General features: G+C 38.0%; 2 protein-coding genes across 5 annotated transcripts in view; one reads left to right on the top strand and one right to left on the bottom strand.

The window, feature by feature from the left end:
• Positions 1-10,532, bottom strand: part of LOC132905004 (uncharacterized) — a 173,346-nt gene extending 162,814 nt beyond the window's left edge. The window contains exons 1-2 of one of the 4 annotated variants that reach the window (XR_009657714.1): positions 8,121-8,234; positions 2,686-2,781 (exon numbers count right to left, since the gene is read on the bottom strand). Coding sequence is in view for 1 of the 4 variants with exons in the window: in XM_060955894.1 (XP_060811877.1) it covers positions 2,686-2,781; positions 10,430-10,458 (125 nt within the window). In the remaining 3 variants the exon portion in view is untranslated. Of the gene's footprint in view, positions 1-2,685; positions 2,782-4,486; positions 5,165-8,120; positions 8,235-10,429 lie in introns of those variants that run through there. The other 3 variants (XR_009657715.1, XM_060955894.1, XR_009657717.1) reach the window with 3 other exon arrangements.
• On the top strand, positions 7,538-16,886 carry LOC132904994 (polycomb group protein Pc). Its single transcript, XM_060955880.1, has 5 exons — positions 7,538-9,412; positions 12,237-12,280; positions 12,362-12,485; positions 12,801-13,226; positions 13,481-16,886. Exons 1-5 carry the CDS (start codon positions 9,353-9,355, stop codon positions 14,099-14,101), a joined length of 1,275 nt encoding a protein of 424 aa, XP_060811863.1. The 5' UTR covers positions 7,538-9,352; the 3' UTR covers positions 14,102-16,886.
• The last annotated feature ends 162 nt before the right edge of the window (positions 16,887-17,048 follow it).

The raw sequence follows: 17,048 nt of genomic DNA, 5'->3' as shown, positions 1-17,048 counted from the left end.
TAGCCACAAAGTTATCAAACGCGTTTTGTCCGAGCGAAACTTGTCCAGAAAATTCATCGATCTAAGGTCATAACAAACCAAATCTCATATAGTTCATCGTTATTGTGATCATAATAATCCTCGTTATTTTCGCATATAAGGACCATTACCACAAATGTATTATTTATGAAGAATTTACATAATGCATTTAATGTATTATAATATCATTCAGCTACAGCGGAACAAAATACCGAAGTTGTCAATTATCAGAGACTACCTTATTGGTCCTCGATGTGTCCGGATTATAATTTTCAAAAGCTAAACGCCGATTCTGTGCGCATACAAACTTTAGAAAAGATGGAAAGAAGGGATTTTCGCAGACGATCGAAACAAACGTACCGAGACTCGAACATCGTTCGTTTCCAGGCGAACGACCAAGCAAAAAAGATACTCGTTCGCCGTTACCTAATCAGCGGAGGCTCTCGAGCGTCGAGAGGTTTTTCACTGGTACTCGCGCGATTACGAGCGAGCGCGCGCGCGCGCGCATACACGTACACGTGGGAGTCGCGGCGCTACTCGCGAGCCAACAGAACGCACTTAAGCGCCGTGAGACGAGTTCGCGCGATAACACGGCGCTGATAACAACACCACGACGTAGGTATATTCACGTTGCTCGTTACGTCGTGTCGTGGCTATTCGCGATAGGATACATATGCCTCGCTAACTGGCCGTTACTATCCCCATTCACCTTTCTTAAGACCAACAACGAGATTCTGATATTACAAGATTAGTATAATATTACAACTATTGCAGTTCACGAAAATTTGTCCAACGCCTGTAGAGGTATCTTCTATGAATATATCGCGTGTCTTGTAAAGGTTTAAAAATTTTATTGACATCGCGAGGGGACTCAACTATCGCTACCGCATTGGCAAAATTTCGCACGAATCTGAAAATGTATCTGTCTGAGTCAATTCGTTCCCTTTCCTCGGTAATTGGCCATGTAAAGATACTGTGTATCCGGTTTCCTACTTGTTACATTTCTGCTTACTTTGTTTTCTTAATTAGATGCAATCCATATATTTATAAATATTATAAGAAATACGAAGCAACTATAACGTATAAGGCAATTCTGTAAAAGTAAAATGCCTATCGCGCTAAGGAGAAAAAGAATGTTTACCGAGTTTTGCGAGTTGATCAGAAATGTGAAGCACAAGAAATTATCCTATAGTCGCTCGTGTGCCTCATGAAAGAAATATAGCGAGATTGTAAAATCGATCAGAGGCTAAAGTTGTTAATGCTTGAGAATACTCGAGCGAATTAAGCAAAGAGGAAGAAAATGAGTATCTAAAACCGCAGTTGCAATTTCATTAAGTACTGTTTTGCTTTAGATCTAGTAGTTTACATCGAAAAACCTAGGTACAATATCATGTGTGATTCAGATTATGCTATTTATTTAATGTTCTAGTTCAGCAGCTCGCTATATTTCTTCCAGCGACATATTCCAACGACCATACTACCTATCTTCATTCAGTCTGTACACGGAAATCCCTTGGATAACACTTGAACTGCACGGAGGATCAAGTAACAAAGTCACCCAATTTATATCGTTCCCTTTACGATCCTAAGATTTGCAGGCACTGTGAGCCTTGAATAGCACGGAATCAGTTTAACAAGACTACCGCACTGTATGTAGGTATAAATATTACATTTATCATGCGTGTGATGAGTTTTCCTTTCATGATTTTGAATGATTTCGAAAAAGGCACGCTAGTACTTTTTGTGTATTATATATGTAATTATTACATATATAGTAGTACATAATAGGTAATGAAGTCAAATCGGAGTTGGAAAAAGGTCCTTTAGAAGGAATGCGCATCTGATTGGTTGTTTTTGACAGATTCAACACAATCCTAAAGTTAAGCATGCATATTGGCCGAAGGTGTCGCACACACAGACAAAGCAATGTAGCAGCGCGTGACACTGAGCAATGGAAGGCAGTACGTCCTTTGCCTCTGTGTCGTCCCACGAGACCTTTTTCCATCTCCATGTTATAGATTCTAGGTGTACCTGCGTATAATTCAATTTCATCGTTTTTTCAATGCCATAACATACTTTTATTTAAATTCTACACTATTTTAATTTGCTATTAATTTTGAATCTTCTGTAATTTTCATTGCAGACTATCTCGGCAACCAAAGTGTTTTGAACATGTTATTTAAGACCTTTCGAGACCATAACTTACTCTGGATTATTAAATCTTTAAAAATTTAAACCTATTACAAACTATGCTATTGTATCATGATTCGACTGTACATTTTTGTGCATTTATTTATAGGAAAATAAATCGATGGAAAATTTAGAGCGGAAAAAATGTGCAGAATGCTCATAATATAAAAAAATGTATAAAATATCCAAAGTACGGTATTATAATATTTATTACTATATATTATATACCTATTGTAATATTTATCGTGTAAAACAAATCTCTGCTTAGGTTCCATTAATTTGCATAAACATCCGCGGTCTAATGCTTGTCACCATTGTTGCAAGAAAAATCCACCTCGAAAGTGTTAAGGGATGTTCGTAAGCTCGTTGTCACGCTGGTAATACAACGCGTTATGCGTCGGTCCGTATAAAGAGCGGCACATTGCGCCAAGCCTATGCGCCGCGCGCTCCCGCCGCTGAATTAATAATCGAACTTACGTGGGTAGTTGCTCGTCTACCGGGTGTCTACAAGGCGAATGCGTGCTTGACGAATCACCGACCATGGTAAGCGCCACCCGACCATTAAAACACTGCCTAAAAATAGAAGAAAGCTGCGTTAACTTGATGGCGGTAGTGTTAAGCCTAGATGATGAATTGATCGTGATAAGAAACGAGGTAAAAACTGTATCGCTGGCACCTTTCTCAGGTACTTAGGTAGCCAAGGATGATAAGCAAGGGCTGATAAATTGACGCGTTATGTGAAGGTAATTGTGAAAGTCGCTTAAATAGCAAGTGCAGAAAAAGCGAATTTGTTATTCACTTTAATCTTACTCGCACTCCATTGTCTTGAATGAATAAGCAACAGCTGAAGCGTATAATACAGTTGGAAGTACCTATGTTTCTTATAGTACTAAATACTTATGTGTAATTTGAGTAATTAGTATGAACATTAAGCGACATATGTGAAAAATAGAGCATATCTTTTCTAGAAAAGAGTAAGAACGTCTTGGTAGAAACTTAAATATGAATAAATTAGACACAGTAGAATATCTAGTTCTAAAAGGATTGTACTCTACTGATATTGATAATTTAATTGATAGTAATTATAACATAATTGATGAATTTCTCAATTGAAATTGAAATCGAATATCAAAAGACATTTCGCTCCGTCTGATATAAAGGAGCGAAACTAAATAGTGTCATATGTTACTTATAATTCCTATATATCTAAAACGAATAGTAAACAATTCTAAATCATGCTTAAAAGTATACTATATACGAATAAGAATAAGAAAACTTCCTAACCAAATTCCAAATTAACAACATACATGGATTATGTGTTGAAAATCTCGGAACTACGCTAATTGTCAAACAAGGATTGTCTGCTTCACGCGCGAACAGTAATAAAATTACTACGTATAAGTGACGCTTCTTCCATGACATGAATGGATATTAAGCACTCGAAGAGCGCATAGTTTGTCTACAACTCACTGTTAAGATTCACGTTACAAATTCTGCCGGTTAATCCAACGGGACGGTAAAAGAGTATGACATCGGTCGAGAATACACGAGCAACTTGAAAAATCTACAAATCCATAGTGTCGGTTACACGAATGGATTCCGAACAATACATATCAAACGCCATATTGTATGAAAGATTCATCGAGTTCTCGCTTTCGAACGACCCAAATAAAAATAAAATTGAGATAAATAAAAAAGACAGAAAAAAATAGTAGAGTCGATTTTTCGAAAGGTCGAAAACGAAACATATAGGTATGGATATTCCTTTCATACGTAATCGAGCCATCACTATTATATGCGACTGACACGCGATTAATCTTTTACGTACACAGGCATCTACTGCGCATTATAAAATGCATATACTGTCTTGGAAAACCGATAATTCATTTACATATAATTAATACATTTACACATAATGATATGCAAGTACATATACGAAAACATAGCACTCGTACAAAACGATATAATTCGTTAAGATTTACTAGTAGTTAATAATTCGAATTCGTTTCGCTTCTCGTTTCGTAATTGGTTAGGTTTAAAAACTGTGTTAGATTTCCACCAATAGAGTCTTAGAAGAGAATAATAGCAACAAAAATGGCGGATAATGAAGAAGAAGAATATAGAAAACGAGTTCCCAATCTCCGAAATGGACTTGAAAATGTCTCCAAGTACGCTAACCTAAAACATCGATTATTTAAAAAACTACTTATCGGATGAAGATGACCTTTATATAAATAAACATGACAAATGGTAGAGAATGTGACGTAGAAAACGTTACCTTGATATCATAATTCGATCCTGAGTTATTAAATGGTCACTTTTTCCACGAGACGACTGCTCGAACTCAGTTCTCCTGGTCTCTCTCGAGGGAACGCGCGCGCACGTCAAAACTACTCGAACGCATATTCTATTATAGCTTTATGTACAAGTAATTCACTGCAAAATGTCACTTTTTACATTTCCCTTTATCACTTATCAATACCTATTAATTATCTATCGATTAACTAAACCCAACTAGTCGTAATCTAGAAACTACACGATATACTAGATCGAAAAAGTTAAGATGGCTATCGTATGATGCTTCTGTACGTTACTCGATATTCGATTTCCCACTGCTATTAATCGATAACTAGCAAAGGATGTAAGGTCGATGCGCGAGATGTATCGATTCTCGCATTCCTGCAATACCATATGCAATACAGAGCGGCTTGCAACACTGCGTGATTGCTTTTGACAGATAGCTTATACGATATTGGAATAATAAAAAAGAATTGTCGTGAATATTGAATATTATTCGATCTTACGTGTGAAACAATACCAACAATTCCATGCAACATTGTCAAGCTTATTGTTTCGCAGTTGCAGAATCCGGCGGATTTCGATCGATTTTCTAATATTCACGATCGATAATCTTCGATGTGATGTTTTCAGCAATAGCATACGGTATGTAACCAAACGTTTCCCTTTATCCTGCATAAATACGTGTGAACGGTTCCCTAATCTATCCACCATTTCTTCGTAACCTCAAACATGATTTACGAGCAGAAAGGATGGTATAGATCATAAATATGATATAGCAATGATTCACTGAATTGAATAAGGGGAGGTAAATTATTATAAGTATAATAAGGTATATTTTAAACTGAATTAATAAATTTAGCGTAATTGTCTTTTAGCGACAATGTTCCTTAATCTAACTTAGTAGATACACTCAATTTTCTCACTTAAGAGGTTAGTGTAACTTTCTATTTTCTAGTATCTCAAAATTACAAATATTGTACGCTAGATTATTTTTCTCTAGATTTTGATCACATGGTTTTATTTACGGTTTCCGGCTCGACTCGTTGGACAGAGAATAAAAGCGTGACGTTTTTGTTAATCTTCGAAAGTGACTCATCATAGAAACGATTTCAACATTTGATAGAAGATTTTGAAGCGGATCCTGACGTACCATTAGATCCACGAAGAACGCGCCACGCCCTGCTTTCGACGTTGCCGTGTCCGCGATGGACGGCCCGCATAATGAGAAACACGAATCAGTGGCCTCATCGTTCTCCCGTATCTTTAGTCGCGTGCGCTGCGACTCCGTGCGCGTTTGCCTTTGCTTATCGCGTTCTTGCGCAGCTTTAATTAGCTAGCCGCCATCTCTTGGTCGCTATGCTACTTCTACGTACTTGCTTGTTCCTTTTATTTCTTTTGCAGTCATATATCTTCGCTCATAACCATAAAGATGGTACGGCGACGCTTCGAGGCATATATCAACAAAACACGTGCGAATTAGATGGACCATAGAATGTGCTTGTTAAGATACCAACGCAGTTAAAAGACATACACACAAGTTTCGTCATTTCGTAATACTGTTATTACACAATCAGTATCGGATTCTAAAATTAAATCAGCTCTCATCCCAGATTTGTCACATGTAGATTGTCGTGTAAACCAAAGTAACGAAGTTAAACATGTCGCGTTTGAATCATTTAGAAATTTGAAATAACGAAAGATTACTTTAAACTTAAAAAGAATCCTGATGGCAGTGTTAAGGAGATTAAGGAGGTTACTTTAAAAGCGTGCACTACAGCAGCGACAACGACGACGAAGAACAAAGGAGAGCATTGCTTATGCAGGGGAAAGAAGGAAAAGGAGGGGACATGCCATAAGCTGCGTACCCGCGGCACGCCATCTACATCGGCTTTGTGTATTTCATGGTTGCGCAATAGCGCGCGACTCGAGAAAGCCGAGCGCGCGACGCACGCTGGCATTTTTGCTTTTGTACGTCGGTCATAGGGTTGCGCACAACACTTCGTCCAACAATTGATTGCGCTTCAAAGGGAGGCGAAACTCGAATCGGACGGCGAAAAGGGAGAAGGGGAAAAGCGAAGTCGTAAAAGAGGGTACGCAACACCCATCCCGCGACAAACCGTACCGAACAAGGGCACAGAAGGCAAGAGAGACGGATTACCAACATTACAGTCAGACGGAGAACAAAGGGGGAAGGGTGTAAAGAGAGAATGGAGGGAGGACGGAAGACGCAGACAAAGAGACGAAGAAAGAGGAAAGGTGCATGCGATGAGAAAGGGTGGGGAAGAGGAAAGGAAAGGAAGATCGGTCTCTTGGTGCAGAGCGTAGTGGTTATAAAGAGAAGCGGCATCGCTGCACGGCTACTTGGCTCTCCAGGGCCAGGATATTTCAATACCGACGGTGGTCGGCCACCGCCGACGTGGCTACGAAGAGGGGAAATGCTTGTGACGATGTGAGCTTGTACATATATATATATAAATGTATATATGTAAATGGTGTATATATGTACTTCCCCTTGTGCCCCTCACCCACGTGCCCGCCCTACGCGACAGCACATACGCGGTATATACGGCTTTACACACCCGTGGGCGTTAAAGAGAAAGAGAGAGAGCGAGATATGACCGGTGGCACGGTAGCGCGCTCCGCTATTCGGGTTTCCTGCACGAGGGGAAGAGTGTGATGGGGAGGGAGAGAATTCGCTGTCTCTGTTTGAACATACACAGAGGGGGAAAGTTGCGGCAAAACGGAAAGGCTGTTGTCGAAGGGGTATACAGGGACGCGCGCGGCACGGCGATGGGGACCTCGAACTGAACCGTCGACCGACGATCGTCCGTGAGCCCGCCTTCTCGACGAGTCGAGGGGAACGGACGTGGGCTGTACCACTCGTCGATTGGTCGCCGTGCTCAGCGGGGTTAGAAGCGTTGGTAGCGCCTCGAGAATCCCACCAATCGAGCGCCACTGTCGTGGCTTTTTTATCCTGCTATTTGCGCCGAAGGACGGAGAAGAGCAGAGGTTCTCCCATCTGGCTCTCTCACTCCTTTTGTATCCCTCTCCTTTTCCTTTGCTGAACCGCTCTCCCTATGTGTTCGTCGGCACGGAGAGGACACTCTCGTTTCGGGATCCGTTGAGGTTGCACACGTTTTCACGAACAGTGCCGCCGGTTTTACTGCGACGCGTTCTATTCTACGTTGATCGTACTCGATACCGTGTGTTATCATTTCGGCGAGTTTCCGATTTTTGCGAATAGTCTGTTCGAAAACGTCTGTTTATTATAAAAGCATCGTATGCGATGCCGTGCGGTAGTGTTATGTAGTGTGTGACAGTACGTCGCAAGAGGATACAGTGTTGTCAGATCGTGGGCGCGAACCGACACGGCAAAAGCGGTACTCCGATCGCTTGAAACATCGTGATTAAATCACGCGTGTGTTTCTAGAAGGACACATCGATCGATTCGTTTCGTTTGTGATAACAAGTGATAAACGTAACGACGGCATAGTCGATTCTCGAGTTGATCGGGTAATACGCCAGTGACATTTGGTGCGGTGCTATCGACGAAATAGAGTTGGCAACGTCGCATCGACTGGTCTCTCACACAAATATACGCATACACGTACCTAGAAGGGAACTTGGGGTGGCTGGCTAGCAGGCAGGCAGGCGGCAGGCAGGCAAGCAGGCAGGCAGCTTTCTTGTTCCGAGGACGGCGCTCCTGGTCGCGCCGTCTCTCTTTTCTACCTCCATTGCGCTTGCTCTTCTCTCCCTCTTCTCCCCACCCTTCTCGTCCTCGGTCACTCAATCACACTCTCCTTCTTTTGCTTTCTCTATCTTTCTCTCTCCGTTGTACGTGCGGCGCACGTACCGTTGAGAGTTTCTCCCTTCCCCTTCTGATACTCTTTCTCTACCGTTACCCCCTCCCCTCCTAACCTCGAGCGGGTCGGGCGAGTCCACTAAGCTTGCGAGGGGAGTTCGGCAGACCTCGGCTCTAGTCGGCCTCGATCCGCAGAATGTGCTAGACGCCGTGAGTCGATCGCTCCAGTTTTTACATATTCGTATATAGACAGGCTCAACGCCGTTCACGAGGCTTTAAAACGTCCTACTGCACTTCGTACACGGATCCACGAGTTTCCAGTGCCTATATCGACGTTAGTTTTCACCATCAGTTTCGGACGCACTCGATCAGCGTATATCCGTACGACGGCCATGTTTGGTGTTTACGAGGTGAGGGGGAATTACTGACGTCACGAACCCCGATCTTGCACGAAGGGAGTAGCAGCACCAGCAGAAGCAGAAAACGTGTGTTGCCGGCCAACACCAGGCACCACTATAAGTCTCGATACCAATTCAGAGACGAGACACACAAGTCGAGCGTACTCGTATTCCTCGACAAGTATCGTACGCAGATTTATCCGTAAGGTGAACACACGTAGAAGAAACTCGCGGCGCGCAAACTGTGCCGCTTGAAATTCCCTTCCCGATGGGACGTGCGTGTACGCCGACTTCGCTCGTGTTCGCCGGTCTTGCCGCGACTACTGGCCTTTCAAAAAACATCGGTCGCATTGCCGCCTCGCTGCTGAAATAGCAGCCACTCTAATCACCAGTCGGTCGACTCAGTCCCGATCAGTGCGAAAAACATCGAGCAATGTCGAGTCTTCTCGTATACGAGACAACACGTGTTTATTGTGTTTACACGGTGTGTCATCTCGATTAAATTAGAGCATCGTGGTCAGATTACGGTATAGGTACATATGGTGTTACGTTATTCAGTGTGGTTTTTTAGTGACACCCTCCACTCTCTTATTGGATATATTAACAGCTTTTATTACGGATCTAACAAACAAGGATTAAAAACATGGATCTAGGTGACAGAGTTTACGCCGCGGAACGGATTATAAAGAAGAGGGAAAAGCGGGTAAGCAAGAGAAATGCGAACCGTCACCGACAGATAGCGCCACTACATGGAATCTGTTTGTCTATGCGTCGTTGCTGGTTCCTTCTCCCCTCTTCGTGATCTTTCTCTTTCCCACCTCTATCGTTTCGACAATTCTGCCCCTCCCGTTGCGATTTCTATCATGTACGATGCTCTCGATATCTCTCATCGAACTCGAACAGGCACGTTTTATTGGTACATTAACGTTTTATAGGAAATACTACGTTTATTTATTTCGTTGTATTGTAAATATGCCTTTAAATATCTATGCATTACCGCGTGCCTTTTCGGGAAAAATAAATTTTATACTTCTTGAAGCTGCAAATAGATGATTTTTAATTTCTTTTTAGTTTTTAATTTTCAGACTCATTATTCATTTAATTTATTCAAATTCTATTAATTGATACTTTTACTACAATTTACTACAATTTATTGAAACACTTAATGAAACCTTGTAATAAATGGAAGGATTACTAAATTTCTAATCAATTTATGAAACTTATTGCTTGCTAATTAACCCAATGTTCTCTTCTAAAGGATAAATGGGTCTTAACTATATTTATATAGTGTATAACACGTGATAGTAATTGGAAATCTGTAAATATACTTAAAATTCTGATTAACTTAATTTTACAAAAAATTTTTTAATTTTCATTTGACAATCGTTTTATCTCCTTATATCACGACTTATGATGGCACAAACTAAAATATCAGAATTTCATAACATTCAAAATTCGCGCCAGAAATATTATAACATGTTCGTAATCATATTCACATCATATGAAGGTGAATACATAACAGTATATTGTTCTCGTCCAAACTTACAAATTCGATATTTCAATTAAAAACGCGCTGATATTCATCTTTCGAGTGAAGAATTCCCCAAATGATCTCACATTAAACTTACAATAATTTTGATTGATTTATTATTGCGCCAATATCTGTGATATGGTTGTTTGAAGACGGTCGCGATTTATGCAAGAATTTATGCGTTTTTACCGTGGCGGTGATCTTCGGAGTAACGACATGGTCTCGGCTGGCAACGTTGTAAATCGACATAAAACACGCGAGATTTCTCAGCTGCGAGCGGCTCATGCGCGATAAAGCAACGTGTCCTATACCTGCACAGTTATGTCATTGTTTTCCAACTGTCAGACTAGCTGCGCACCTAGAGCGGTCGGCATGCTTTCGTTCGTTGGCCGACGGCCAATAGGTGAGCCGTATCAGCGGTTCTCGTGGAAGTCAACGCCGCCCGTTTTATCGACCGTACGCTCCTACGGAGATGGATTCGAAAATCCGTCGTTCCGACGCAGACGCGCGAAACGGATCTTTGCAATCGGCCACATTCTGACATCGTGATCAACGATGACTGGCGCCAAGGGTCTTTTTATCGGTCGACGAATTCAAACAACCACTCATACATAATACATAACTATTATGTTTGTTATATAAAAATTCTATAAAAATAAGAAATTAAATTATGCCTGTATATAATAAAACAGAGGATAAAGTCGAAGTCATTGTAGATCTATTTTTTATTTTTTTATGTGATATCGAAATTGTACAATTCTTAAAATTACGTAAAAATTAAAAATTTAATCATCTATCAAATATCCTCTTGCAAAATGATATCTGCATATAGTATATTAAACCATTAAGAATTAAGTAGTGAGATAATGTAAGAAAATTGCGTAAACGCAATATTATTGAAAAAATAAGTTAAATTATAAAGGTTATCGTTTTATGAAAATATAAAAAATATGGCGTTAACACTACGTTGATTTTTAATGAGTTAAAAGAAGGAAGATATAATTGGCTCTTATCACATATTGAAATTTTATGATTATTCTTATTAGAAAAATTATGTATCAAATGCCCTCGTGACAAATTGTCATCTGCATATAGTACATATGTTAATATGAAAAGGATAAAACATACATCGTAGTCATAGTCTTATCTCGATTTCTCATTGCGTCTATGTCACAGATCTGCAAGATTTGAAAGAGTGCAATGTGCATTGCATAATTCAGTAGAGATTATAAAAATCTTATGGTTTCTATTAAAACGTTTCTCTCTTTTTTCTTTTGGTAGATGCATCGTACCGGGAATGGAGGGACGATTTAGGGGATGATGTTTCGTTAAGTTACTCTTAGATGGAGATATGATAGAATTCTTGCATTTTGGTTATCTTTCAATACATAATTCTTTGGGCTTATGAGTAATTCATTTCAGCGTAATTTTGTTGATAGTATGATATTGGGTATTTTGAGCTGATTTAAGTACTGATTATATTAATATCGTTCCTCTTTTACAAATATCATAAGTGATATATATTATAGTAATTTATTAAATGCAAACTAATCAGATAATTTTATAGATGATGAATTAAGTTTAGGATACTACTTTTTGTTACTCTACATTCACGAACTTAACATAAAGGGAGTAATAATTTGTGCATATTAGTACTCCATGGAATTTCTTATAAACATTTATTTTACAATAGTTAAATTTCCAGTTTTTATGCTTGCACATGTAATATAGCTACAAAATATTACACTAAAAATACTCGTTTATTAGAAGTACTTCGTGTAGCATTGAAAAAATTTTAATTATTATTAAAAATATAACATAAAAATAGTAACACGCTAATAAAGATACTTTATTTTTGAACTGTATAAAATTATTTAGTAATTAAAAATATCGAATCTGTATCTTCGTGAGGTGTATAATTGTCGGATTCACTTCCATATTTTATTCCTATTGGTATGAATTATATTTATAAATGAATGGTTTCTGTTTCTTCTAGGGTAAAGTAGAGTACTTCGTAAAATGGAAAGGATGGAGCAAAAAGTAAGTTAAAGTACAATTGATAAAGTTATTAACAGGTTCGTTAAAACAGATTATGAATGTAAACGTTTTCGTTTTTTATAGACATAACACATGGGAACCCGAAGAAAACATCTTAGACGTCAGGTTAATTGAATTATACGAAGAAAGTCAAAAAGGTGGTGATGTGACTGCAAGGAGACCTAGGCGGAGGGATACTAGATATAGCGTAAATAATTTATTCATATTCGCAATTCATGTTCGCAAAATTATATATGTGTAATATAATAATATATTACTGTGTACTGTACTGTAGCATATTTTCTAATTCAAATTTTCAATTTTAAATTATTGATATTACATTTAAATGTGTTTCTAACTACATGTGTGAAAATGGAAATTATTAAAAATTAAGCTTTCATTCAATTATATTGAAACCATTTCCATTCTTAGGAATAAGGTAATTATTATATTTTCTTTTATAATTTTTAATCTAAAATTATATAAACATTTCAATAAACTAAACCATTTTTATAATTCACAGGAACACGTTCTGGCAAACTTGGTCGTCGAGGAAGAGCCCGGCGGAGACGAGAGAGTTGGAGAAGATAGTCAAGACGAATCAACTACCGGTAGCACTTCCGCACCTCGCCTAAATCCCGTTGCACCTGACGAAGACACGCTTCCAAGTTCCGTCGACGGGCACGAATCTCCAACAGCCCCAGAATTATCTGCATCCGCGTTCAGTGTTGATTCAGATTGTTCCAATAGTAGTATAGACAGTCCTCTACTGCCTAGGAGAGAACCGACTGGTACAAAAAGAAAGGCCGAGGTTCTCAGCAAAGAATCGGGAAAAATTGGTGTTACCATTACTACGAGCAGTCCAAGCAGCGGTAGTGGAAGTCCTCCTCCAAACAAAATACCTCGACTATTGCCTCTGAAGAGTAATCCAACGTCTCCCTCTTATCACGTAAGTATTCGTTCATTCTTCTTCTTCTTCTCTTCATCTTATAGAGTTTAATCAGTGCTAATCTATATTTTGGATTTATAGATAATTAACAAAGTGTTCAATTATATACAATGAATCGTAAAAGTGTCCATAATTTCGAAATCTATCAAAAATTTGTAGCATATATTATAATAAAAGAAAAATAATAAAATAAATAAAGAATAAATTAAAATAAATTCTAAAATAATAAATACATGATTGTAAATACGTTGCAGAGTCACAAGGTAAACGGCAGGAGGCCGTCATCGTCAAGCGTGAAGTCGACACCGGAGGAACCGCTGCCAGCAGTGCCGACGACACCAGCTCCAGCGGTGCAAGAGAAAAAGCGTGCCGAAGCTGACGTGCCTCACGGTCCTCCACCCTCGCTGCCGCGTGCACCGCCAGCACCTCTCTCCCCCCAGATAGACACGCCTCTGGAACAGCCTACCAAAAAGAGGCACTTGTCTGAGCAAAAACAAGAGAAGTCGAACGGAGCTGTGACAGTAGACGCGAACGGTCACAAGTCACCTAGCCCTACGGATTCATATACAAACAACAACAGGTTACCAACCGTCGTCAATGGGCATCATAGTCATAACAATAGCAACAATCATAACAACAACAGTAATAGCAACAGTAGCAATACATCGAGCGTGAAGCAGACAGAAATCTCAAAGACCGACATGTATGTCCCTCTTTCAAGTCCTGGTACGGATTACTGGCACGCACGGAATCCAGTTGCCGATCAGGTGTTCATTACAGACGTGACGGTAAATTTGAAGACCGTTACCATCAGGGAGTGCAAGACTGAAAAAGGATTCTTCCGGGAAAGGGATCCAAAGAGCGATATCTATTAACGATCTTTAAATAAGGACGCTTTAATGCGAATTTCTAATACTGAACCAGCTTGTAAATATAAATTATTTTCACACGTTGAAGTGTAGAGTCGAAAATGGTGAACATATATATATATATATATATATATATATATATATATACACATATACGTTTATATATGTGTGTGTATAGACAGTATCGAGCTATATATATATATACATATATGTATGTATATATATATATATACATATATATATATGTATATATATGTATAAGGACTTTTTCTAAAAAAGTAAAACGGACTCTTTTTTGGTGTTTGCGAAGAGGATGATCGAGGTTATGTGTAATTACAAAGAAATTGTTCAGCTCGCAGTTTCCTAGAACAAGATGTTACGTGGGCATAAAATTGGACGTGGATTTGTTTGGGGACAAAAATTCGAACGGTCAGTTCCGACGTGTCGAATAGAAAATTATCGTGTAAGTCAGCGGATAAAAGATAATAAGACTATGGTTATGCGACAAGTAAACGCGAAAGAACAACGGTACATGAGTCGCTGTCACATCGTGATATACACTTGTACATTTTAAAGACGCTTGATAGACCGTAAACTTTCTGTACCAAAATCAGACAAAAAGAAAATGCAAAAAGATCTGAAGGAAACATTTTAGAGGATAAATAACATTTTCTCATTGATTGCATTTCCGCTTGTATTAGAATTCTGCAGAAAAAAAAAAAGATAAAGAATGGTGGAGTACCATTGTAAATTAGTTAATTTCAAATTTTACTATGATAAAATAGTACAGATCTGGAAAGAAATATTTTTCTAATTCCTTTTTAGAATAATCAAAGCAGCTTCGTAGAAGCGTTTTAAGAAAATATGAAAAAAATGAATTTTCAAGTATATAGAAAGAAGAATAACAAAAAAAGGAACTAATGTTATCTTGATGACGTATTTCTCAGCATTATGATATTATACTGTATTTAAATGATCAATATCACTCTCATTTTTTTCTCTTTTTCTTAGCGAGTAATATTTTGTCACAAAAAGAAAAGAAAAGAGGTGTATCATTCGTTGGTAGATTTTAGATTTCTTTAGAGGCACGAACGCATTATTGATTTTTTTTTTCAAGTTGTTATAGCATCACACTTACACAAACAGACCTACACACATACACATACAGTTCAATGCACAGTGACAAACAAGCTGAAAAAGGGAAGCAAAACGATGTACGTTATCAACAACATAGTACATGATAACTTCATAATCTATATAACATGTTTTATATCGGTTGTCGGTGTTTTTGTTACGAATCGATTAAGTATTGTTTAAACGTGTTAGATGTTGCATTTTTTTTATACCTTCAAAGGTATCTTTTCTTTCATTTCCCTTTTTTTCCATTTCAATTTAAGGACTGACTGCGTATTATACGTTTTCATACACGCGACATTTAATTCCAACGATATATATATATATATATATACTTACGAATTTGTATTTCGAGAAATATTTATGCATATCCTTGAGAGAGCGCCATTTTATTTTTTTAAGATGGGTTGTCGACGTGTATTCACCAAATAGGAATGTTCCTACCTCTAAAACGGTCATCTTGAACAGAGAATCGAGTACAACCAAATTCTAACGATCTTCTATACAAACAATGTAATTAATTAATGTCGTTGATCTTCTTCAAAGATTAACTCTATTCTCTTCCTTTTATTTTATTTTATCTTTCTTTTTCTTTTTAACTTTCGCTGCACCGTATATTTGGCGCGCGTGTGCACCAATTTCGGAACCAGTAAATTCGTGATACAGTTAATTATATAAGCGTAAATCTTAAAAGGAAAAAAATACATATACGTTGCTTATTTATTGTAACTAATATAAACGAAGAAAAGTTTTTTTGGTTTTTACATTCTTAGTATAGTATTAGAGACTATGCGCACAATAGGTCCCATTTTATGAGAAAAGAACGAGCCTCGTTCGAAAGACTTTTCTTCTCTATCGTACATTAAAATTGATTAACTATAATTTAAAATGATAAATCGACGATACATTAGTAATAAATGTTTAATATTTCTTCTTCTTTTTTTCTTTTTTCTTCATTGACTATGTACGATCTATTTCCATGAGAAAAGCAGAATTATAACGATTTATCTTTTTAAACGAGAAAAGAAAATGGGACTATTTGTGTGCAGTTAGGTCGTGCGATTTCTTGCAATTCGCATTTGCAAGGAATTTTAAATACACGTTTATTAAATTGTTGTGTAATGTAAACCAATACACTCTGTATATTGAGAGAGAAATATTCTGTAAAAATTGTAAATAATTGAACACTTACAATTCTATGATAACGGAGCGATTTAAGAGCAAGAATGAGAATGAAAGAGAGAGAGAGAAAAAACGCGTAGCTTTAGACCTTTCAGTTCATTGTAATTGTAAATAGAGAAACAGAAAGCAAGAAACCCCTTTAAGTTGTAAATGTAAGAATCGCAGAACTGCAGATCTAGGAGAAAAATCCTTTTTAGCTTTAGAGACTTTGAGATAGACTGTGCGCGTACCTTCAATATTGTTTCTGTACTTATAGAAATATTCAGATTCTACTTATAACGATTTAAAAAAAAAAAAGATGAAGTCAACACAGATACACACACACTGACACAAGGAGAGAGGAAAAAATGTGAAAAGATAACCCAGCGATTACGCAGGCATATACGATGTGAACCCCGGTAGTACCAAATTTAAACGGTAATTTTAGTTCTGTCTGGTACAGATTCCTTATATTTCAATAAAATCTTTATTTGAATTTTTGCTCGCGTGCAGTACTTGTTTTCCATCCACTCAAAGCTGAAGTTCATGCGCTTTATTTATTGTTGCAGCTTCGAAGCCTGATCAGTTTTTCTTTTTCTAAGTTCCCACTTATGTTACTATCTATAATGTGTAAAGTTAAGGGAGAATAAAGCAACAG

This window comes from Bombus pascuorum, chromosome 3, assembly GCF_905332965.1.
Source record: "Bombus pascuorum chromosome 3, iyBomPasc1.1, whole genome shotgun sequence".
In the NCBI taxonomy this organism is placed as follows: domain Eukaryota; kingdom Metazoa; phylum Arthropoda; class Insecta; order Hymenoptera; family Apidae; genus Bombus; species Bombus pascuorum.
Note: the sequence above shows the minus strand (reverse complement) of the source record. Positions and strands in the feature narration are given on the sequence as shown.